This window comes from Phlebotomus papatasi, chromosome 1 (assembly GCF_024763615.1).
Source record: "Phlebotomus papatasi isolate M1 chromosome 1, Ppap_2.1, whole genome shotgun sequence".
In the NCBI taxonomy this organism is placed as follows: domain Eukaryota; kingdom Metazoa; phylum Arthropoda; class Insecta; order Diptera; family Psychodidae; genus Phlebotomus; species Phlebotomus papatasi.
In genome coordinates this window covers 57,244,717-57,270,404 of record NC_077222.1, presented here as the reverse complement: position 1 = coordinate 57,270,404, position 25,688 = coordinate 57,244,717, and the positions used below count along the sequence as shown (strand labels likewise).

The 25,688-nt window shown below is 34.1% G+C and overlaps 3 protein-coding genes across 7 annotated transcripts in view; 2 read left to right on the top strand and 1 right to left on the bottom strand.

Moving 5' to 3' along the window:
* Positions 1-4: 4 nt before the first annotated feature.
* Positions 5-13,948, bottom strand: LOC129808028 (histone-lysine N-methyltransferase, H3 lysine-79 specific-like). 3 transcript variants are annotated; one of them, XM_055857688.1, is made up of 6 exons: positions 13,771-13,948; positions 12,508-13,570; positions 4,255-5,386; positions 4,020-4,165; positions 3,850-3,940; positions 5-141 (listed from the first exon to the last, which is right to left on the bottom strand). In XM_055857688.1, coding segments are annotated over exons 1-6 (2,505 nt in total). In that variant the 5' UTR covers positions 13,773-13,948; the 3' UTR covers positions 5-70. The 3 variants fall into 3 exon arrangements, with proteins under 3 accessions (XP_055713663.1, XP_055713679.1, XP_055713671.1); XM_055857704.1 differs by lacking the exons at positions 5-141; positions 3,850-3,940 and having other exon boundaries at positions 4,097-4,189; XM_055857696.1 differs by lacking the exons at positions 5-141; positions 3,850-3,940 and having other exon boundaries at positions 4,102-4,165; positions 4,222-5,386.
* Positions 13,949-14,012: 64 nt separating this feature from the next.
* On the top strand, positions 14,013-15,970 carry LOC129808417 (regulator of chromosome condensation). Its single transcript, XM_055858198.1, has 3 exons — positions 14,013-14,136; positions 14,365-14,457; positions 14,526-15,970. The coding sequence occupies exons 2-3, from the start codon at positions 14,376-14,378 to the stop codon at positions 15,797-15,799; spliced, it is 1,356 nt and encodes a 451-aa protein (XP_055714173.1). The 5' UTR covers positions 14,013-14,136; positions 14,365-14,375; the 3' UTR covers positions 15,800-15,970.
* A 6,477-nt stretch (positions 15,971-22,447) lies between these two features.
* Positions 22,448-25,688, top strand: part of LOC129807895 (A disintegrin and metalloproteinase with thrombospondin motifs 20) — a 135,483-nt gene continuing 132,242 nt past the window's right edge. The window contains exons 1-2 of one of the 3 annotated variants that reach the window (XM_055857496.1): positions 22,449-23,047; positions 23,600-23,891. The gene's annotated coding sequence lies outside the window, so the exon portion shown is untranslated. Of the gene's footprint in view, positions 23,892-25,688 lie in introns of all 3 variants that reach the window. The other 2 variants (XM_055857513.1, XM_055857504.1) reach the window with 2 other exon arrangements.

The window sequence follows — 25,688 nt, the reverse complement described above, 5'->3', positions numbered from 1 at the left end:
TAGATTTAGGAATTTTGAATTGCCAATGTTTATTTTAAAAAATCTTACAATCTCTGATCAATATTAAAATTTAACCCAAAAAAAATATTAATTTTCCCAGCTCCCGATTAAACTCTGAATAAATCAATTCGTATTTTGTACCTGAAATAGAAAAAAAAACAAAAAGAAATTAATAATCAATAAACAAGCAGCTTTTTACAACTATTTTTGTTTCCATTGAGGTATAATTAATTTATCGATCAAGATCAACAAGAAATTTGTCACTTTTTCAAAAAACATTTTCTGAAAAATAAAAAAAGACATTGATATTTTTTTGAGGCAAAAAGCTTGGTAGCAAGAAGAAGTATTGATATCTATTGAATGATGTTGATATTAAGCTCTGCCTCAGTTATTGATATTGAAGCGGATCTTAAAAAATACATAATATGAAAAATGAATAGGGGGACGTGGGGCACCTTTGAAATTGGGATTTTTCACCTAGGTATTTTTAAATAAAATTGAGCCTTATCGTGATATAATTTAGCAGCACAAACAGATTGAGTAGCTAAATTATATTATGATAAGGCTCAGTTCCACTTAGGGCGAAGCGGGGCACCTTTGAAATTGGGACTTTTCTCCTTAACTGCAACTGAGCCAAATCATAATGTAATTTAGCTTCTCAATCTATTACTATTTGTACAGCTAAATTATATCATGATAAGGCTCAAGTTCATTTAAAAATTAGGTAAAAAATCGCAATTTCAAAGGTGCCCCACTTCCCCCTACCGTGGTATCACACTAGAGAATTTCACATTAATATTTTAATGTGATTCATATTAATTGTTGCTGATATGTGTCCTAATGTGCAATTTTCGTCAAGAGTTTTTAGAAATCGATTCATTTAGGGTAAATTAAGCTAATTCAAAACTTGCTCCAAATGGAATTTTTTCGCTACTCCAAATGGAAACGTCATTGTTTTCATGATAAATACAGTACTAAAGTATTATATTTATATATTTTCTATACCACAGTTTCATTATTTAGTTAATTTTGCTCCAAATAAAGCGAAAATCTATTCATAGGGGGAAGTGGGGCACCTTTGAAATTGGGATTTTTCACCTATTTTTAAATAAAATTGAGCCTTATCGTGATATAATTTAGCAACACAAACAGATTGAGAAGCTAAATTATATCACGATAAGGCTTAATTTTATTTAAAAATATGTGAAAAATCCCAATTTTAAAGATGCCCCACTTTCAAAAGTGCCCCCTATTCACAAAATTTTAATTTGTTAATTTCTTAGAAAAATTAAATGTGTACCTTTTCAGCATCGAATTTTTTATCTATCGACCTTGTTTTCCAATGAATAACACAATGAGGTGACTATTGTATATTCGTTTTGTTTAACATTTATGTCATATTTCTAGCTAATTTTAGTTAAATTAAGTGCTAATCTTTATTGTTAACGGTAGGGGGAAGTGGGGCACCTTTGAAAGTGGGGTACCTTTGAAATTGAGATTTTTCTCCTATGTTAAAGTGAAACTGAGCCATATCAAAATGTGATTTAGCTTCTCAATATGTTTTTGCAGCTAAATTATATCACGATAAGGCTAAATTTTAATTAAAAATAGGTGAAAAATTCCAATTTCAAATGTGCCCCACTTCCCCCTACGTAAAGTTTTCAAATGAAATAATTACCTATTTCGTGAACAAAAAGGGTTTTTCTGAAGTGTCTGCAAATGCTTCAATAGGAAACTCCGGAAATACGATTTTTTGGAGAGATTTTCTTATTGTTTTGGAAGCCTTTCGTCGCGGTTTCACTTGCACTGTTTGTCTCCAATTAGAAAATGTCCCTTGTCTCCATTTGGATTAATTTGTTTCGAATAGTAGCATTTTACACTCACGTATTAGGTGAGATTCTTAATAATCTCACCTACTATAATCCTAACAAAATTTCATGTCGTCCGATCGAGCTCAAACTTGGCCAAAATGTGTTTCAGCACATTTATTTTTTCTGGTCGAAAAAACGAGTTCAGAATCAAAAACCCTCGATTATCTCGGCTTCTGAGCAACCAATAACATCACGTTCTTTTGCAAAGTTATAGAGAACATTCTGGTCTACATTTCACCCATATATCACTTTTCTGTCATTCCATCCAAATCTTTGATATTTTGGTTTAAATACAAAATTTGTATAATTTCACGAATTTGATTCAAGATAACTGAATGGCGTACCCCAACTTCAGCTCTAAATCGAATTTACATGCATTCCGAGTTAGCTCACATTAAGAATCTCACCTACATATAAGCCGGTTAGGATTATCTGTCCCTTTTTCTTGTATTTAAGAAGTTTTCAAATTATATTTAAAGAATTTTCACTAAACTGTAACATTCTTAGAAGAGTCACGGAGCAAATTTAAGTAATGCTCTTCAGAAAAAAATTGAACTTAAAGTGTTGAATCTTCTGTCAAAGTTAAAGCGTCTGGAAATGGTTTTGAATTAGGACATTTACTCTAGTGATAAAAAAATGGGCTCGAGTCACAAAAATTGGTTTAAATAGATTAAAATAGCATAAATACGATTGATAATTAACGAGCAAATTAATGAGAATTGAGCAAATTTATGAGCAAAATTTGCTCATTAAATTTTCATCAGATACTATTTTATTGTAGTCATTCGGGTAGTTTCTGCGCCACAATTTTCTTAAAATTGAAAGTATAAATAATTAAGCAAATTTTTATACTGTAGTAACTGTTTTCTGATGAAAAACTTGAATTAACCTTATAAGGACGATTGAAACACCAATGTGTTGTGTATCACAAAGAAAATGATTTTTTTTAAATCTCTAACTTCTTATTTTCCAAAATTTATAACATAATCACAAAGTAGAAGGTCATAGGAATCTAGGACATTTTACACAAATCTCTAGTTATTTGCTTATGTGTAGTAAATATTTGAGTTAAAAATTAACGTATTTTTATATTATCGCATTCATGAATGAATTTTAATATTTTTTTCACCTAATACATAATTTTATTCAATTTGCTTTTAGTGTCCAATTTTACCCTCAGTGTCCAAATTTATAAACTGTCCAAACTTATGCGCTCTTCCCCTAGCTGATATCAAGGCCTTTTCATATTGTATCTATATCGTGGTCTAGGTCAACGAATTGTCTAGATACAGGCACTACAAATTGAAAATTTTGTCACCTTCACAAACAGAGAAGTACTAGGTGTTACCTTTGTTAAAACCATTAGGGGAAAGTACTCTCCCTTCGAACGTTCATGTCTTCGAATAATGTGAATTTTCTTTTGTTCTTCCTAAAAGAATTAAACATTTCTATTAAATATTAATTAGCTTATCATCAATTATTGATAATTACAGGATAATTATGTGTAAGTCTCTTAGGGAAATAAAAGAAAATTCACATTATTTGAAGGCATGTACTTCCCCCTATTAAAAAAAAAAAAACTGCAGAGCTATCGTTAGGTGTCAACGCTAAGACAGTGGTGGAGGCAAAAAATTTCGTGCCTTTAAGGAACAGTTTCAAAGGCAGTGTTTCATTTAAATAAATAAAAAAAAAGTAATATGTTACAATACCCATTAACTAATATAATTTAGTTGTGGTAACTAAATGAAGAAGATACTGTAACTAATTGGTCAACTAATTCATATTTCCCCAACTTTTAATATTATAGCTGAATCTATGCTTATGATTGCCAATCTTCGAACTTTTGAATTAGTTTGTTCGAAACCCTGCGTTGTCCGAAATTTCAAATTTTACTCGATGATAATACCTCAATGTAAATTATAAAATCAGTGCCAAATGAAACATATTTCCAAAAATTCCTGTAAAAAAATAATCTTACCTTTATGAAGAACAATCATGTCGTTTTCATTTACTTCTCTTGCAGATCCATTAATTTTTGTAAAGAAAGTTCCCTTCACGACAGCCAAATACTGTACAAATAATGATATAAAAAATTAATTTTTCTATATTTAAAAAAAAAAATTCAAACAAGAATCCTAAGAAATTTACCAAATATTCTTGTGTAACTCTGCAACACTTCTTCTTGGTGCCTGGTTCAAAGAGAAAATATCCATAACCATCGTGATCACGTGCCACAAACATATGAATGCCATCAATAATGGTCCTCATCTCGAAATGTTCGCATGATTGAGATGCTATCACAAGAAAAATTTAAATATCTATTTAGGATTGAAAAAAAAAAGATAATTACCAATTGCATTGATATTGCTTTAAAAGTTCTTACAAGCATTAATAACAAGAGCTCCAAGCATCTTATCCGTCTCTGACAAATTATAGAGTTCTTCGCCAAACGAGACTACGCTAACGCTACTTTGAGCATCTGATGCCAAAGATTGCTCAGACCTCTTCTGGTCATCATTTTTTTCATAAGTTTCCTTTTCATTTCTTTTGTCTTTCGCGTTTGGCAACTGCGATTGTTTCTCATGTACTTCCACTTGATTTTCCAGCTTTTTAGCACGGTCCTTCTGCCTTTTACTCTTGCCACTTTCTTTGTCTACCACTTTTTCAGGAGACTGTGTACGCTCTTCGAGTTCTGCATCCAGCTGAGGTTCAAACACTTCAGTTTGCTTAGTATTATTTCGTTTTTTTTTCGCTGAATAAAACTTAATCTTTTTTCTAGGTTTCGATTTCTTCTCTTTTTTTTCCTTTTTCTCCATCAAAACTGTAAAGTCCCCTTTAATAACTGGTGTAGATTTAGATCCCTGTTTAACATATCTCTTTTTTAAATCTATCTTTTCATTATAAGTTCTGACCATAAGTGGTGATCGTTGAGCTCCCAGCCAGAATGCCATTGGAGCATATCGTTTTCGTTGAGATCGTCGAATTGGAATATTTTCTTCCTGCTCTTCAAGTGGCTTCTCATCCTCTTTCTTCTTTTCCTTCTTTTTCTTCTTGTCCTTCTCCTCCTTTTTCTTCTCCTTCTCCATCTTTTTCTTCTCTTTCTCCTCCTTCTCTTTCTGTTTCTTCATATCCTTATCTTTATTAAAATTCTTCTCCTTTTTAGCCTTCTTGTATTCCTGTTTTTCTTTCTCAGTCAACATCTTCAAATCATTAGTAATGTTTATACGCTCAACGGCAATATGACAAGGCTGAGTAATATTTGCGATATCAAATACCTCAGCTTCAGCCTCCATTAACTCATCAGAGTCCAGCTCAACCTCAAGCTCCTGCTGCTGTTGTTGCAATTCATGTGAAACAGAATCCTTTCTACCAATATCATCTACCAGGGCTTCATGTAAAAATTCCTCACTACCCTTGGAGTACAACTTCCTCTTAGAAACACCAAGTTCACGTGGAACAGATTTCCTGATGCTACTCTCCAGTTGAATCATTCTAGCTAACGGAGAATCCAATTTCTGAGAAGTATATTATAAAAAAAAAACCATTGCAACAAAATTCCTTGACAATAAAATAATTTTACAAAGTTTAATCCTTTAAGGAGGTGAGAATCAAAAACAGGACGTCAAAAAAAATCATCATTCTTGACTATTTAGAAGAAAACGTAACTTCAGATGCTTGTATTTAGCTAAGATTCTTTACATACAATCTCAGCTTTTGTGGTCACAGGTGAATTCCGACCTCGTCAGATCGGGCCCAAATTTCGGATGTACACATTTTGACACTCATAGATCACGAAAATCATGTTCGCCAAAAATCGATTTTCGTGGACGGTCCGTCACGTCCGTCCGTCGTATATAAGCTCTTCTGGAGAGAGAACGGAGAGAGATATCGACAAGCGGTTTTCGGCAAAGATTAAATATCGATAGGTGGCTAGAAGTTGGTGAAGTCAGACCCCCCCCTTCCGCCATTTTAGAACATACCCAAAATTTTGTTTTCTCAATAACTCCGCCCCTATAGTATAGATCAATCTCCAATTTTAGTATGTTATAGCTGGGCCTAAGAGCTTTCGATCGATACCAAACTTAACCCTTTCCGACCCCCCTGACCTGAGCTAGAGGGGCTCAAAAATTCAATTTTAAAATTGCCATATCTCCGGTTCTAATTATCGGAATGCAAAAAAAAAAAATTGGTGTTTTGGAAAGCTCTCGTGGAGCACTACAACCCTTGTGACACCCCAATTTTATCCGATTTAATCGGAAGTCCGATTAATCGAAAAATCGATTTTCGAATATTTCGAAAACTAGACGATGCTTTTTCTTTAAATTTTAATGTTGTAGCTGGGGTCGAGACCTTTCCAATGGTGGGTCACACCCCTCCCTCGATGTTCCCTGACCCGAGCTATAACAAAAAAATGTCTTGACCGGACTGCATTTTCGGTGTATATGAAGGGATTTCGATGAAATTTTAGCATATATTGTATCTGAGAGCAAGATTTTTCTAATATAATGGGTCCCATCCGTCTCTACCCCAATCCACTGTACCCCGACCCTTACTATATCCATATGGACCGGACTCTATCTCTTATGTTTATTAACGGATTTCAAAAGAATATAAAGAATATATGCTATACTCTCGTACCTCCCCTCTCCACCCCTCCGCGCCCCTAAATCTAACGATGGTATCTTATCCCTTCTCTAACAATTATTTCAGCTGCAATCCTTTAAATTTTGTGAAGGGCGATAAGGTGGTCACTTTTGGTTAACCCTCTAACGGGTAAGACCGCCTCCAGGCGGTCATTCTATAAATCGCATTTACTGCGATAATATCACTTATTTGAAGTTGAAATATCTACAGTATCCTCAGTTATAGTCTTACTAACTTATTTTCTGAAGCTGAACTCATTTTGACCTTTCGTTTGCTTACAATCTTCAGTTTTGTGTGACAGGTCAGAGAAAAAACAACAAAACAACAAAATGAACGCAAAGTGTTTTCATGCTATTGAATCTGTGGTTTGTGTCTGATAAAAAAGTGCTTAAAAGTGAAGTATTTATTTTCAGTGAAAGATGATTTCCAGTGGAAAACAGAGATCTTCGGTGAAAAGGTGATTTTCAGTACAAAACGTGATTTTCAGTACAAAACGTGATTTTCAGTGAAATTGATTTTAAATGGAAAAGGTAATTTTCAGTGACAAATAAATTAGTTTTGGGTTTTCTATATTCAGTGTTTTCTTGAAAATAGTTGGCCTATAGTGAATAGTGGAAACTAACTAAAACAAAATTTTGTGATATTTTAGTGATTAAAAAAAAAGAATAAAATAATTTGTGTAAAGGGAAGTTGTGTAAAGATTGACGAACGAAAAGTGAAGTAGAGTAATAGAAGTGAAGTAATATAGGATAAGTCTGCCAAATTTCAGCATAGTTGCATGCAAGCGCCAAAGTCTTAAGTTTGAAATCTTATATTTTTAATAAAATTTGTTTTTTTTTAATTTCTTCTTCTTAAGGAGTGTTGCTTGGAACCTTGTAAACCGTTTATCATCTTTAAGCGTTTATCATCTTTATTTACTCTAAAATCATTCCTAATACATTTTAAAATGAATAAAAATGTAGACATAGCTTTGGTACCCTATTTCGGCCACCTTCATTCTCACAGTTCCTTGCCCTTCGGGAATTCTTCCAATATCTTTTTCACGTCATCTCGTTTGTCGAAGCTACATTTTTTGTTATTCTTTTGCATTGTATAATCTCTAGAGTATGTAAAAAGTAAAAATTCATGGAAATTCGAGGAACAAAAAAGGTGGCCGGAATTGCAAGCTGGCCGGAATTTGGCACACTTACCCTACGTGAATCTGAAAAAGTGGGACTCGCAAAATGATCGGAAACAACGAGTCCTGGATAAAGGTACGTAACAAATTGAAAATGACCAGTGATAAGCCCAGATAAGCTTATGGTAGCTGAGATTCTTTACAGGTGACCTCGAAATGCGTGCAACTCGGGGTGCTTGCAACTCGGAATGCGTGAAAATTCGATTGTGAGATGAATTTTCGGGGTAAAGAATCGCGTCGAGTAAACTGTTAACGACTGTCGAAATGGATGAAATTGGCTCGACGCGATTCTTTACCCCCAAAATTCAACTCACAATCGAATTTTCACGCATTCCGAGTTGCAAGCACCCCGAGTTGCACACATTTCGAGGTCACCTGTAAAGAATCTCAGCTACCATAAGCTTATCTGGGCTTATCACTGGTCATTTTTGTTGTAAAGAGACACTTTACCAGTGAAAGTGTTATTAAAAACAATTTTAGAAGTTTTTTTTTCATGTAAATATACAGTACACAGTGCAATAGTGACGAAAAAGGTTCAATGAAGCCTTGTAGAGTGATTCGGATGCCAAGAAAGCAGATGAATCCTCATCAAAAACGTCTGCCGATTCGTGGCTCACCCCCTTTCGATCCTGATTAAGTCCCTTCCGATCCGCGGAACATACTGCATCCTTGCATTTAAAGCTATATATTATTAATTTCCGCAAATAATAAAAGCGTAAATACACGGAAATAGTTAAATGGATAACTAATGTATCAATTGGCATACTAGTTTTTTTTTGTTTTTTAAATAGTGTTTTGGGGCTCATATTTTCAGCTAAATATTAAGAATGTCTCTTAACATTCCGATCCGTGGAACACTTCCCTTATAATCCCTCGATTTTTTCACCCCCCTCCCCAAATTTCCACCTTCCCCCCTCGGAGATGACTTTTCTCAACAAATCTTTACGTTTCAGACGATTTCTGAGAACTGTCGTCACGCTGTTTGTCCGTCTGTTCGTCCGGCTGTCATCAGCTGTAGAGGACAAACGGTTAGAGATAGAGACTTCGGACCTTCGGGGGACCCCCCCCCATAAGTCGACCCAAGGATCGTTAACATGCCCCTCATTTTCCCCTCCAAAACTAGTTTTTTTTGGGATTGCTCAAAAACGCGTCGTGCGATTTTTTTTTCATTTTTAGACGTGTTTTAGAGATTATCCAGTAGGGCGTTTCAAACTAGGAAAAAAAATTTTTGGCACTATTCTCACGGTGCTGTATTTGATGAGACAAGAAAATTTTTCTTCTACGACCATATGATCAGACGCTGTTTAGAGGTGGCTGAACGACCCTCTCTGTAGTGTAAAATCCGGTAAAATCAGAAATTTGTTCTACAGAGAGGGTCGTTCAGCCACCTCTAAACAGCGTCTGATCATATGGTCGTAGAAGAAAAATTTTCTTGTCTCATCAAATACAGCACCGTGAGAATAGTGCCAAAAAAAATTTTTCCTAGTTGAAACGCCCTATTATCCAGGGGAACATTTCGTTTATATACGAAAATACCGTTGAATCATTCCTAATAACGGTTTTTCAAGGTCAAAGGTTAAAAAGACAAGATTAAAAAGACAAGACAGGTTATCAAGCAAATGGGATCATGTTTGGGGTCGTTGGAAAGGTCTTGGAATTTCCGACAAAACTAAACCGGTTCCAATCGGTTTTGAATCGGTAATGAACCGGTTCATAACCTATAAAAAAAATTTATCTGAAAAACAATCCTATTAATTTTAAAACTATTTTGGGGGGTCTTTTGAGAGATTTATGACTTGGTTCAAATCGGTTGAGAACCGGTAAACGGTAAATGATGCGAAAGTACTTTTGTGGTATAGCATCTAAATCATGAGTTCGAGCATTTCGCAAAGCCTGGGACGCTTTGCCACCCCTTAAAAAAAACAGGTGAAAAATCCCAATTTCAAAGGTGCCCCCCACTTCCCCCTAGACCAAAAGCCTCCTAATAACGGTTTCTCAAGGTCAAAGGTTAAAAAAGGCTCTAGAGAGCGCATTTCTCCTCCGAATGGTATCGTGTTAGGATTTGTTGGAAACGTCTTGGAATTTCTGATGAAACTGAACCGGTTTATAACTAATAACTTATTTTTATTCAAAATCCGATTATTATTTACTCATGTCTGAAATGTATTTTACTCAATACAGTAGACTCTCTCAAATTCGGGCATATAGGACCGAAATGTCAGCCGAATTAGACAGAAATTCGGGCGACATGTGCTTATAGATATTGAGTTTACACACTCATATATATCGTAAATTGCATGAAAATCCCTCAATAATGCAAAATCACATCAAAACTAAGACAAACCATGCCAAATTTGAGCATATTTGATTCATTTGATAATCATAATCAAACTTGAAAAACGACAACAAACTTTTTTCAAATGTAACCGCTGCCCGAAATAAAAAGTAGCCCGATCTTAAAAGAGCCGAATTTGCGAGAGTCTACTGTATTTTGAGTGTTTTGAGTGATTTATAAACCGGTTCCAATCAGTAGTGAAACGGGAATACTCCGGTTTATGATCGGATAAGTAATTTTCGTCCGAAAATCAATTCTATTACTCTTAAAACTATTTTGCTAGATCTTTTCGAGTGATTTATAAATAGGCTTGAATCGGTTGTAAACAGGTAAATGATAAATGATGCAAAAGTATTCTTGAGGCATAGCATCTAAAAATCACGAGTTCGAGCATTTCGCAAAGCCTAGGACGCTTTGACACCCTTTTTCTATTTCTAAGGGCAGAATCACATTGACAATAAAATGCTCACCGTTAATTTACGCATTTTCATTGCAATTCTTAAGCCTATTTTGAATTACCGTATTACCTTACCTCATACTCGGTGGCATTAAGGTGAAAATAATTTTAAAAAATTGAAGAAATAAAACGAAAATACGATAAAACGGTGAGCAAAAAAAAAAACTAGGATTTTTTGCTAGTTTTTTTTGCACACCGCTTATTGCATTTTCGTTTTATTTCTTCAATTTTGTTATATTCCCGTCAAATAATATCTGCAGATATCTTTAAGATTTCTGTAGAGAAAATCTACACCTCTACAGAATATCTGCAGATAATTCTGTAGATATTCTTACGAATTTTATTTGGGCTTGGGACAAAATTCGTCAGAATATTTCGGCAGATTTTCTGACGAATCTCTGACGAACTTCTGTAGATATTCTGCCGATTTTCTGTAGATTTTTTCTACATTCCAGACTTTCCAGACAAGACGTGTCAGAAGAGATGGAGAAATTTTTCACTGAAGTTTGCAAAATTCAATAGTTATTTTTTGTGATATCACGGTGTTTATATAAAATAAAGAATTCTGCGACGCCGTGTTACAAGTAGAGAAAAGTGAAGTGAAAATTTTAAGCAGAGTATCGACCTAAATTTCGTGTTTTTGTATCATTCCATGGGCGATTTTTAAAAAAATTAGTATTTTTGCTCGCATCTTTTTACTTATTTAAAATGTTTAATCGGTAATGCTTGTTAAGCAGAGCATACCATTTTCTTTATAACTCCTACAGTTTCTACATAAATCAACAATATTTTTGTGAAGTAATGGACACTACCCGGCGGGACCAAACTACGTATAAACTGTGTATATACGTTGTACGAATACTCAGTATCATCATGTACGCCCATACATTTTACTCAGTACTATTTGCACCAAATGAGACCCGAAGTGTGCTTTGGTGTGAGTGTGTCCGTGTGAAGTATTATCTCTTACAGAGTAAATACGTAGTATTACATACATCGTAAATATAATAAAAACCCCGTATGACAGAAAATGCTGTTGGCAGGCGTGTTGTCAGCTGTTTTGACAACGGGAAATATTTTCCATTGGAATATTCTGTTTACAAATTATGTGTTACAATTATTAGTAATTTCAGTGATTATAATAATATAATAATTATGCGACGCTGTGTTATCTGTAGAAAATAGTGAAGTGAAAATATCAAAGAAGTTGCAAACCTAAAATACGCGTGTTTTTATTCCATTCTGCGAGTGTTTTTGGAAAATATTTTTTTAACATGATACTTTGTGATTATCTAATTTGTTCACTCGTTATCTCTGGTTGAATAAAATATATTAAAATCCTTGTGACTTCTATAATTTCGTCAATATTTGGAAATAAAAACGGCAGGTGCATGTGACAAGTTTGTTTGGTCGCCATTTGGTCGTGTGCGTCTGTATGTGTGTGTTGAAAGTTATTTTGCAGTTACAAGTACGTAGTTTATACGGAGTTTTCGTACAACTATGTACTCTCAGTACAGAAATACGTAGTTTATACTGTGTATGTGAGTGAACTTGTATTTTTGAATGACAAGTCCTCATCAAATACATAATACATGTGTAACTATGTATTTTTCCCTTTAAGAATAAGTCGTAAATACATTGTATGTCATGTGAACTGTGTATTTTGGTCCCGCCGGGTATGCCGATTTTCTCGGCAGAAATTCTACCGAAAATCTGTAGATTTTCTGCAGAAATTCTGCCGAAAATCTACAGATTTTCTAGCAGAAATTCAGCAGAAAATCTACAGATTTTCTCTGAATACACTGGAATATACCGTTAAAATTCAAAAAACGTCAGAGTAAAATCGGCAGGTAGAATAATGATGGTAATCGAGAATTTGCGTAAGAATTGCAATGACAATGCGCAAATTAACGAAATTCGGTGAGGCTTTGACGGTGACGGTGAGCATTTTAATGTCAATGTGATTCTGCCCTAAATCTATTGTAAAAAAAAAAATATACATGACGAAGTTCAGAAAACTTACCTTCTTCTTCCTGCCCCTCTTTCCTGTAGCAAGGGGCGCCTTGAAGACCCCGGAATCATTTGTCACAGTCGATGTTGCTGTTGGAACCAGAGAAACCTGAGATCGCTGGTTGCAAAGAGATAGAAGATTTGTGCTCTCTTCAGGTAGTTCTGGGATCACGGATTTATTGCCTGTGGCAATTTCAGCAGTTCCGCTTTTGGGCTTATTTGCGGTTGTCCTAGAAGACTGGGCACTGAAATCTACGAAGCCAGACGATGCATCATTTTTTTGCTGTGGCGACCTCAGATCAATTATCGGAGGCTCAGAGATGGACATTCTCTGTATTTCTCGGTTTGTATTTGTTTGGACAACTTCTGGATTTGGTACGTCGGGATCATCCTCGTCATCTGTCATGGAAAATTGAACTTCTCTGCTTGATGGCTTTTCAGTTACGCTGATGGTCTTCTTAGATTGCTTACTCTTCTCATGAATTGACTGGATCTTAGACTTTTCTGATTCTTTCATCGTTTCTGAAATATTCCGAATATTTTCCACCACAGTCTTGGCAGAGCTTACTATAGGCTCATCTGCATAGGGTGGACACGGTGGAGTTGGACTCAATACTTGGGGATTTACAGTAATTTGCCTGCGATTTCCATGAGGACTTTGTGGATCAGAAATACTGGAAGATTGAGTACTGCCTCGGCTATTTCGCTTAGGAGTTTTCTCTGGACTGACAAGTCTTTGAGGAGCATTAGGATATGACACGCTAACGATTTTCCGTGGGCAGGATGGGAGATTTTCTCTAGGAAATGGAGTACTTGCTGTAGAAGGCTTAAATCTCACAAATGTGGTACTTGATGTAGAACTCGAGGAGGGGGAATTGCGTTGAAGTATTGGAAATCCCTGGTGATTTTCTACAAATCTAATAGACACCTCTTCACTCTCCTCATCCCGATCAAACTCAAAGAGTCTTCTTCTAGACACCTTTATGCCTTGTCGATTCAGCAAATACTCCGCCAGGTTCTTCCCGGAATTTTCAAATACTTCCATATCGCAGACAAACCCATCTTCTTCTCGCAACCTGCAATGCAAATTGAAACACAAATTTTAGCATTTACCTCACGTATTTAAGATAATATTAACTATGTTACATGGGGGGTCTATTTGGAATTATTTTCCCAATTCTTCCAGAATGATAATTTTTTTGTCTTTCCATTGTCACATCTGCCTACTTATTTTATTTATCAAATTTTAGGTATTTACGGCAAAATATCTACTTACATTTTTCAATAATGTCTTTCTGCACAATTTCACAACAGTTTTCTGTGGTTTTAATTTATCTTTTACTGATAATTTTCTCAAAATTTGCTTCCCATTTGTAATGCGTAATAATAGCCACAAAGACACTTTTTTTGATGTGTTTTTCAAGGTGTGGAAAATCCGTTAAAAGCTTGCTCTAGAGACGCTGCATTACTGCGCCAACTGTCGGAATAATTTCTAAACACATATGTTTCGAATTTTAGGTAAAAATTAACTGTCATTTTTGTGGTTTTATTGCAAGGAGGGTTCTCTGGAAAGCAGAAAGTGTGTGGAGAGGCAAGCCTGTTTAATCCCAGAAAATTTTTCATCTTCATTATCGCAATAACAGTAAGTGGAATTTGAGAAAACATCAATTGAAATACTTTTTTGAAATCACTATATCTAGGATCAAAAAGAGACAAGGGAAAAAAACAAGAAAATTCAATTAGCTTTGGCAATCTAACCTCAAATTTTTGCGCATTTCACAAAATTTCGCGGAAAAAATCACGTTTTTTGGGGATTTTTTTTTAATAAGTATATTCTGGTTCTCTGCTGATTTAATATTTAATTTTGTAGAGACTCTACAGATGCCCAACATAAAGAAGAGGCAAGCGGTGTCTAAGAATGATGAACCGCAGACAAAAAAAGCGCGTTTACCAAAGGCAAAAGGTAACATGAAGCTTATTTATTCTTCTAGTATTCCTATTTAAATCTCTGTTTTTTGGGTTTTATTACAGAGCTGGATCTTCCTGTGCCACAGCGTCCCAAAGCAGAGGGCAATGTGCTATCTTGCGGTATGAATGAGGTAGGGCAATTAGGCTTGGGTGAGGATGTGTCACAGAAAACGCGTCCAAGCGTCTTGAGTGACCTAAAAAATGTAGTTGATATCCGGGCTGGCGGAATGCACTCACTCTGCCTCACATCCAATGGAGAAGTCTGGTCTTTTGGATGTAATGACGAGGGTGCTCTGGGTAGAGATACGTCAGAGGAGGGTGCAGAATTTACAGCTGGGAAGGTTGATTTGAGAGGTGTTTGTGTGAAAATCTCCGCTGGAGATTCTCATTCAGCATGCCTTCTCGAAGATGGCACAATTTATGCCTGGGGTTCCTTCCGGGATTCTCATGGAAATATGGGTCTCACATTAGAGGGCAATAAACGCATTCCCGTAGCCCTTCTTCCGGACGTCAAGGTTGTTGATATTGCCTCGGGTGCCGATCATCTTGTGATCCTCTCAGCCCAAGGGAAGTTATACACTGTTGGATGTGGGGAACAAGGACAACTTGGCAGAGTGACATTCAGGTCAGCTTCAGGTGATTCCCGTCGTGGAAAAAGTGAATTGCTAAAGCCAGAAATTGTTCCCACGCGCAAGAGTCGCTTCATTGATGGCATCTGGGCCACAAATTTCTGCACATTCTACCGTGATCATGCAACACAGAAAATTTTTGGGTTCGGTTTGAACAATCACAATCAATTGGCATTGCCGGGGAAAGATAGGGACAAGACACTTCTCTTTAGGCCAAGTCTAACAGAAATGAAGGAAGTGAAGACAATTGATGGTGGCCAAAATCATACACTGGTTCTCACTCAAGATAATCAGTGTTATGTCGTTGGACGAAAAGAGTACGGACGATTGGGATTGGGTGAAGATTCAGAAGATGCCACTGCATTGACACGCATCTCAAATTTGGGAAAATACTCCATTGAAAGCATCGGATGTGGGGACAATCAAAGTTTTGCTGTCACTTCACACGGAACAGTATTTGCCTGGGGAATGGGCGATTGTTATCAGTTAGGCCTGGGTTCTGATGAGGATTCAGCTCTGCCTACACAACTTACAGGAGCTCAAGTCAATGGAAAGCGCGTCCTCAGAGCTGACGGTGGAGGCCAACACAGCCTCTTCCTCATTCAGGAATCCTCAGCAAAAGCCACCGAACCCAAGGAAAAATCTGTCCCTGTCGAGAAACGCAATGGCACGGGAGGAGATGATAAATCCGGGAACAATAGCAAATAATAGCCAAGAAGAAGCCATTGAAGGTAATTTTTCTAACTTATTTTCGTTCTTTTTTTTTTGATTTTTCTTTTGTTCAACAAACAGATATTTGTTTCAGCTGAATTATCAATTCTGTTTGACTTTTTTTTGCCATGAAATAAAATTATTTCCAATGTGAGAAATAAAAAAAAAGACAGTATTAGGGATATTTGGTAGGGTTTTAGCGCGATGATTTTCTCTTCTGCTCTGCGGCGTGGTGTTTTAGGTTTGTTTCCTCTGCACGAAGATTCTCCTCACGGAGTGGGGGGTTAGGTCTATAGCCATCAGCTGTTCGTAAACCCCTCAATTTAGGCAATATACCAGGAGAAAGCTGTTCAAGTTCAAGAAGCTTTCACACAAAAAAAAGGCTATTAGATCGATTTAGTGTTGAATATTTCATGAATTTTATGAAATTTTTCACTACTCTGAAAAAAAAAGTTTTGTTATTTGGACAAATGAATCTTGTTAACACTTCGTAGAACCCTAACTAAAAGTGTCACGGAAGGACCAAGTGGCAGCCGCTGCCACTTATCGAATTTTACATAATATTTTGATATTTTTAATTACATTTTAACATTCGGAGCTTTAGTCAGTTCTTTTCTGGTGTCTGAACCAGAAATTTCATTTCTTTGGGTACTGTATCTAAAGATTTTTAACCATTCGATGTTGTCATCTTTATCAGAATCATGGAGTCAGGGAAAGTGGTGTACCTTTTAATACGGCAGCCTTTGAATTTTTAATTTTTCTCTTATTTTTCAAAGGAAAAATTCTACTTTATGAACAATAGTTAATACTATTAACTATTTTCTATTAACTTCGCTTAACAAAATGGATTTTTAGCTTTGGGAAATAAGAAAAAATTGAAGCATTCTGATTTTGACGCATTTAAAGGTATGTCACTTTTCCCTATATTTCATCTCAATAATTAGCAAAAACACTTTCAAACTGTTCTTTTAGGGCTTTTATACACTAACAATCAAGAAAATTACATCTGCAGAACGTCAAACTCCCATATAAAATGCAAATGGCAGCAACTGCCACTTGGTCCTTCCGAGTGCAGTTTTTTGTTTTTGCAATATATTTACACTAATATTTAATTTTTATTAAAAATTTTATAACGAAAAAATAGCTAGATAAATTCTGCACGCATTCAATCAGGCCTCCAGGCGAAATGATATATTCTTCACTATAAAAAATAACATTGAAAACTAAATTGGCAGCGGCTGCCACTAGGGTCCTTCCAAGTGTTAAGGTTTTATGAAAAGAATGTTATTTGACAAACTTTTTTTTGTTTTGTTTGTTTTTTGTTAATTTGACCAAACTTTGATTTCTTGAGATACTAATAGCATGATTTGTTTTTGTTGAAAAATTCATAAGAGATTAACGGTGTTATCACACTTGCACATTAAAATTTTAATGTGATTCACATTGATTGTCGCTTGTGAGCGTCCAAATATGTTATTTGTGTCTTTGAGTCACTTAATATTTCGGGTTTTTCTAATTATTGATAAAGAAGTGGAATTGGCCTGCAAAAATAAGTTTAAATTTACCTAAAGCATAAATATTTTTCACATTAAAAAATTAAAAAAAAAATCACATTAATTTTTCGCATTAATGCTATAAATCAATTTATATCAAATTTTGCGGGCCAAGTCTACCTTTTTATCAACAAATAGATCAAATTTTGAATATAAAATGATTCAAACACACAAAATTTCACATTTGGACTCTCATCAGCGACAATTAATGTGAATCATATTAAAATTTTAATGTGTAAGTGTGATAACACAGTAACACTTTAAAAAAAAACCTCTAAAATTTGTCTTCAGGTGGCGACTTTATTATTTTGTATGGTAAGGAAATTATAGTTGTGCCTAACCTATAAATATAAATACTTAGCAATTAGGCATTCCTTTGAGTTAACCCATTCCTTACCATTGTATTATACATCATACGCAAATTGAGTGATTTTTGATGATTTATTTCTGGGCAATTTTTATCCGAATAGCTGTCGGGAATGGATTTTTAGTAACGTTAGTTATTCAATTACTTGGGAAAAATAGTCCGACAGAGATGAAAATACATTTTGTTATTATTTTCTTGCTTTTCGGAAGGTCATGCAAAATTTTTGCTCAAAATGGCGGACGGAAAATACGACATCCCGTCGAATTTGTTAAAATTGGCCACTTTCCTCTTTCCTGATTTGAATTCTAGTTGCCAATTGGTGTTCTTGGATAGTTACTCTATCTAAAGCAATAGAGTTTGTAATGAATTAATGCACAGAATTTAAATTCAGTGACCGTTAAGACGTGTGTTTGACTGAGGCTCCCCGCGCCCCCATATAAGATAAAAAAATTTTCTTTTCAAAAAAATCATCTACTAATCTGTAGGAAACTAATCCCAAAATATGAACATTCTATCTCAAGTATTTCTGGTACATTGACTGAATGGGTTAATGCATTCGTATCTATCGCATAATATATTAATGACATATTGATTGCAAACTAAACAATTTTGGATAGTTTATATTTTTGTATTTTAGGGCAGAATCACATTGACAGTAAAATGCTCACTGTATTTCGTTAATTTATGCATTTTCATTGGAATTCTTACGCAAATTCTTGATTACCGTATCACCTTATCTCATACTCGGTGGCACTAGGTGAAAATAAATATCATTACATTGAATAAATAATAAATACATAAATACATTGAATAAAATTACAGAGGTCGAAATGCATTTTCGTTGCTGTTTCCTCTCTTTCCGGAAAGTTATGCAAACTTTTTACTCGAATTGACGTACGGAAATTTTGACATCGGATTAATTTTGATAAAATTTTCTTCCATCCTTTTTCCTGATTTGAACTCTGGATGGCAAATTCTTTTTTTTTTTAGATAGTTACTCTACGTTATAATGAATTAACCAGTGAGCACTAACTAAATTTCCATATATTTGGTTAGCACTTGATGTTCGAGAACTGTTGATCGGTCAGTATAATATTGCTGATCGACTCAGCAAAAATATGCTAAAAATGCTGCATTTTTCAGCTAACTGTGCTCACTGCATGGGTAATGTTAAGAATTTAAATTCAGTGACCGTTAAGACCTATGCTTTTTTAGCGTCTTCCCGGCTAGAAATTCTTTCTCAAATGATCATCTATTTGTGAGAAACTGATCCCAAGGTATGAATATTCTATCTCCAGTATTTCTAGCACGCTGTTTCCACGAGTTAAAAAGTTTGTTTTTATTGATATAACATTGAAAAACTATTAAAATTTTGAAAGGAATAAATTTTAAAATCTCAATTAATTCTTAGAATAAAAGCAGTTGGACTTCACTGTTTGTTTTCAGTAAAAACATCATTTTAAAATTATGAAGCTAAGAGACAAAATGGAACATATCCTATGGCTAGAGCATAGAATATGTTCCATTTTGCCTCTGAGCTTCACAATTTAAAGTTAGATAGTTAGATATAACCTAACCTTGGAAAATTACAGGTTATATTAAAAAAAAACGAATCATACCCTGTAATCAAAGAAAAAACTTAATGTTATTTTACCACAGTTATAAATATCGTAAAGATAAGTAAAGTGATAATTTTTTTCTTATTGATATATCCAAAGTATAACCTCAAATTACTTGTTAAATATTTATTCTAGAAAGTTTTCAATTAAAATTTCTTTAAAAAATCAAAGAATTTTTGATGTTGTACACAACCTAAAATTTCAATCTTTGGGCCTCTTGGGCGAATAAGAAAAGTATGCTCATTTGTTTTCAGAACTAGAGATCAAACGGTTAAAGATACTGACTTATGATTTTCGAAGGTTTCCGGATTTCGTTCTCGATATATATTCATTTGAAGTTGCTCAACGAATGCCTATTTATTAATATTTCCTAACATAATTGAAACTACTTATTGTGCCTTTCATGTTGATTTGTTGGAACTTCACATTAGGGAATTGTCGACAAGTTTACAACTTTGTTCTTATGAAGAATTAAATCAGTTCAATAAAATCAGATTACCAAAAGATAGCAAAAATGATTTGCCTAGACTACGGGCGCAAAAGAAAATATGAATTAAAGTGATAAGAGTTCTCGTAAACCATTGAGTTCAAGCTGTAGAAAGAAAGTATGGGACCTTAAACACAAAATTCTTTTTAAGAGTTTAGGTTTATTTTTAACAATTTAGAATCACTGCTGGTGCTGACTATGAAACTCTAACTGTAACTATTAAAGCATAATTGTTTTTTTCAAATTTATAAATTTTCATTAGAATTTTCAGATAAATCAGCATTTTTTGATTTTCCAAAAAAAAAACTCAATGGAAAAAATAAGTCGAAAATGTGATAATTTGTAAGACTTACTAATAGTTTAGGAGGAAATTAACATAGGAAATTTACATTTGTAGGAAATTTACCGCTCTACAACTTGGTGAAAGTAATTTTCCTCTATTTTGTAAGGAAATACGCTTATCGAGCCAATTTCTAAAAAAAATCTTTTGTTACTCTTTACCCCAAGTGGCCATTTTTAATAAAAGGATTTCTGGAGAAAAGAACTTTTGTGAAATTCAAAAATAGATAGCGGATTCGTATTCAAAAAATCCAAATTATTTAGAAAATATTCAAAAGTATAGCAATTTTGGAAAATAAGTAGGGTCGGAGGAATGTCTGTTCCACAGGGAACCCCTATTGACATTTTTGTCAAAATGTTGAAAATTATTTAATGTAGGGGAAAGGCTCATAATTTTGTCCAGTTTCTTATTTTGGACACTTTGAGGGTAAAATTGGACACTAAAAATAAATTGATTAAAATGATGGATTTTTATTCCAATATTTGATGAATAATGAATTCCATTTAAATATTTGTTCTTTTTGGAAGATTTTAACACTAAATACGTTAAATTTTGAATATGATTTGAGTTAAAATTGCTTTGTTGAAAATTCAGTGTGAGCAATTGCTTACGAGAAATATGACAGAACTTCGTGTTTACTTCTGTCTTAATTAGCTATGGCGAAGGACTAACAATGTTTCTTCGCTTTTCTTGAGTGATATTATTGAATAGCCATTGAATATTGTGTTGATTCACGTTAGTGGTGATATGTACATTTGACCTGAAGTGAGATTTGCCTTGTGAATTATATTTTTCGTGTGAAAAATGGGAAATTTTCTTAGACATTCACCAGTGAGGTGATGCTCCTTATTTTGGACAGGTGTTTTTCTCACGAAATTTCGTGAAGTTTTAGCTTTTGTGATGACTAGGTTGGACAAATGCCTGGAGAAACAAAAGAGCATCATCTCTACGAACGAGATGTAGCGAGAAATGCCTTGAAAGGCTCCCGCCGGAAAGGTTAGGGAATGAGCGAATCCGCACGTACTTGGAGTACCGAAGTCAACTCACTTTAATGAATGATATGGAAATTTTCCGGGCTTCTTGTGATATTCTACGTTTCCCTTACATAAACAGGAAGAGGACTTGGTAAGATTGGTTCATGAAATGAAGAATAATGGGCATCCTATTGAGGCGGATTAGCTGTCCAAATTTACAGCCAAGTTGGCCAAATTAATAAACAAGTTGTCCAAAATAAGAGCCAAATTCACCTCTACATATCAATTCATTTTTAAACGTATTAAAACTAATTTTAGTAAAAATAAGACGATAAATAGCTTGCTAAGTTTCTAAACAACCCTTCTGAAAAGAACAAGAAATGTCAATTAGTATCGAAAATATCGCACTTCAAACTTGGAACATCGATACTTATAAGCAGACTGTCCAAAATTATGAGCCCTTACCCTATCTAGTAAAATATAAGTAATATAACGTTTTTTCTGTAATATACCTTTTACTATAAACAAAGATGTTCAAATTTCGTATCCCAAATGGTACAGAGTACCATTTTGCCCCAGTCTCCCCTATACATTGATTGTTAAAAGTCGAAAACGCTGGTAAGCCAAGACGCACACCAAATATTTTTAAAGTGTTAAAGATAAATCATAAGCACATTATGTATCAATTTTTTAAGATTTCTAAAAAAAAAACAATCATTTGGCTGAGATTCTCTACATTTTCTTCTGAATTATAACGTTCATAAATACCTTGTTGATTTTAATGGAAAATAATTTTACTATGGTTTGTGTCCTTGATCATGGTGAAAATGATGATAAACAGTTTTCAATTATAATTTTGTTTAAAAAAAAAAAGTCTAATAATGATGAGCCTTTATTTGAAAAAAGGAAATTTTAATGGTCACTGTAACATTTATAATTAGGTTCTTTGTCAATTTAAAAATATTCTAACGTGAAAGATTACACTGAAATTTTGTGAAAAATTGTCACAGAACTTGTGTGTATTGAGAAACTATGAAGCATCGCAATGGACCAACATCCACAGATTGACTTCTTTCTCTCTCAAGTCTCAAACTATTCGTCAGTCTGTTCGTCGATTCCCAAGCAATCGCAAGTGCTTCTCCGGACTTTATTTTCATCAGCGGGTCAGTTTTGCGCGGGCTTTTCACGAGTGTAGTACAGTTAGGGATATTCTCCGTTCCGCTGTTCGTCTTCCGCTCTCTTGAACTAATTTTGTCTTCTCCTGTGCAATGCGAATTTTTGGGGGTATATATATAAAATCTTCTAGCATATATTCAAACTGTCCGGCATCTCTCTCAACACTGAACAGCTTTGGGTGTCTCTCTGTGCAAAAATCGCGCGAAAGTCTTGGCAATAATCATAGAAGATTCTTTACTGGTAGATGAATGAGAGTAGCATATTTTTTTCTTTTCGGGAAGCCTCAGCGAAACATTTTTTGGGGGGAAGGAGGTGAAAAAAAAGCGCCGAGTAGAATCACTCCAACACTCAACAGTGGAGCAGTATTTCAGTTGCGAGTCAGCCGTTGAATCGGGTCGGTGGTTTCGCTTTTCGCGGGTCCGTAAAGAGTTGTCACTTTTTTTTCTCCCAGAGTTTTTAAAGAAAAAATGTTTAGTCAATTGATTTGAAGTTTATACGAATTTTTGGATATTATAAAATTTCAAAATAGCTTTTCTTTCGGATTTTGTGTTTTCTTTTATTTCGACCAAATTGATGGAAAATTTACGAGTACTTGACGAAAATTGATGTTTTACTGAAATAAGAATAAAAGAAAAAAAAAACTACGAAAAGTGCTTAGTATGTCTATTTCTTAAGCCAATACAAGTATATTGATTGTTTTATTGGGACAGTTTTGTGGCACAAATGAAGGTGAATTTAATTTGTCTGCTTGCAAAAAAGTGATGAGCCGGACAGTATATATTTTATGATCAATTTTTCGGGACGTATCATTGCTTGAGATAATTTCTGAAACATTGCCATTCATCGGATTTTTCTATGTACATAATCCACACTAATTCACACATTCGCAATATATTGAAAGCATATAAGAGAGATGAGAAGCCAAAAAAGATGATAGAGATGTTCAGACGCCTTGGCCGTTGTGCTACATGCTAAATATTTGTTTTTAGGAGTCAATATTATCAATAAATTTCTCTCCTTCAAGTATTCAATTTTTTTTTCTTCGTTTTTATATGAAATTTTCGAGGCAAGTGTATCGCATTTTCGTGTAAATTGGCAGATTGTTTCAGAAGATGCTATAAAAGAGCTAAAATAATTTTTGTCTTATAAAGAAACTGGTGAAAAGTGAGAGTTTGTGCATTTAATACATTATTCTGATAATCATTGATAAGGACTTGAAGATTGCACAAATTGTGTGTTTAAAATCGTTTTTTTCTTTTTTTCTTTAATTCTTGTAATTAGAAGCGATAGACATTGTGCTGTTTGAGACGAAAAGTTTGAAGAAAATGCAATATAGTGCAATTTAAAAATTGAATTGTCAGGAAAATATGAAGCACACGGTTAATGCTTCAGATCAGCCAGTGTACTGTCACATAATCTCATGGTGCAAGTTTAGCTGTATATTGAATAGAGTGTGGATTACCATTTGATTTAAACTGCAAGCGCCAGGACAAGCATCTGCAGCTGATAAGATTGCTCAAGTGGCTTTTCAGTAACAGTAGTCAACAATTAATCGTGTTTTTAAACACTACTTGTGAGTATTATCAATAGCTATATTTCACAAATTTCCACTCTCGTGCCTGCGTCACTGTGTTACCTCAAATCCTATCAATCAGTGTTTGAAGTGTCCACTTGTAAAATCCTCAAGGCATATGCAATTAATCAGTGAGGATTGTTGGTATATCAACTGAAAAATACACATAAATCATTTCAAGCAAATACCACGTAACTCTTTTAGAGAATTTGTCTTTCTTGCGCTTTCCATGCAACTCGGTGGTGATCTAGAAATTGCACTATTATGCATTTGCTAGACAGTTGGGTGAAGAGAATTAAATTTGACGCCTACGTACGTACCCAAACTTGACAGAATATATGATGTATAAATTCAAAATGACCGTTAAATTAAAATTGAATTTTGACACCTGACAGATTACGAAGAGTTCCGATGCATCCTTGATGACAAGTTTTATCTGTCAAAGTCAACATGTGATTTATTTTAGTTTCCCTGACCTTTTCGATCTAAATTTAAGCAGACATCCAAGAATTGTGGGTCAGAAATCAGTGCATATGGCTCTGTATCCGATTGCCGTAATAAACCAATAAATTGGCAAATAGTGGAACATCACTTTTAAAAGATTTTTACACCAAATCAAACGTTTACATTTAGCAGAGATACCATAAAAATTTAATGCTTCCAATCAAATTGAATATAAGTTTCTGGCTTTATAGATCGAAGGTGATCTTGAAAAAAAATACAATAGAAAGCTATAATGTTCAGCATTTGGGGGATTAATCAAAATATTTAGTTAGAATTTTTTTCTTGCAGAATTATATATCGATGATTCCATTCCATATTGTACTATCTTCATACATAATATTTTAGGAGTCCGTGTATAATATATTATATTGTATAGTTTATTTTTTTATTGTTCAAAATTCAAGAATAAAGTATTATTTATTACACTTTTGAAATATTTTTTTTTTGCGATTTTGATATTTTTGATTTATATTTAGAAAATTTAAAGTTCAGTTTATTTTACATCCTCAGTTCATCAACAAGCTTTAAACTTAAATCTTAAGATATATTTGAAGTCTTTGAGGATGAGACGCTCTTCACTTATCGAAAATCAACAATAAAAACGAGACAGATAACAAAATCAATGAAACATTTAACTTTTAATCTTGAAAAATACAACAAAAACAGATTCGATATGTATTACCTGGGATTGGAACCTAGATAAGCCCATGATCATTAAAAAAGGTTTTTCTGAAAATAACAAAGAATGATAATTGTTGTTCTTGTGCAAAATATTATGTATAGTTATTGTACTTTGTAATACTAAAAGATTTTTGCTTAAAATATGAAAAAATAATAAAATTCGTTCATGAATTCGATAATTTGAAAATTGTTCACTTTTGAACTTAAATATTTACCATATAGCAAATAGCTGAAGATTTAAAAGAAATATCTCATGCCCTGGACACATTTGCGACTTAAGCCGAGAAACGACTTAGTGGAAAATGATGGAAATGAAGTCTAACCATTATTTCGAATATAATTACACTAAGCCGTCTCTCGGCTAATCCTCAGGTCTTTCAAGGCCCTTAGATTCCTACAACATTCTACTTTGCGATTACGTGCAAACTATAAAAAATATATATTTTAGATAATGCAGAAAAAATAATTTTCTTTATGGGACATCGGTGCTCCAATCGGTTTTAAAGGTTAAAACTATTCATTCATTCTTTTCTTCTTTTTATTTCGAATTATTCGAAGCATTTCTTCTAAGCCAAGTTTTTGTGTCATACTTATGTAATAATAACTTTGAGT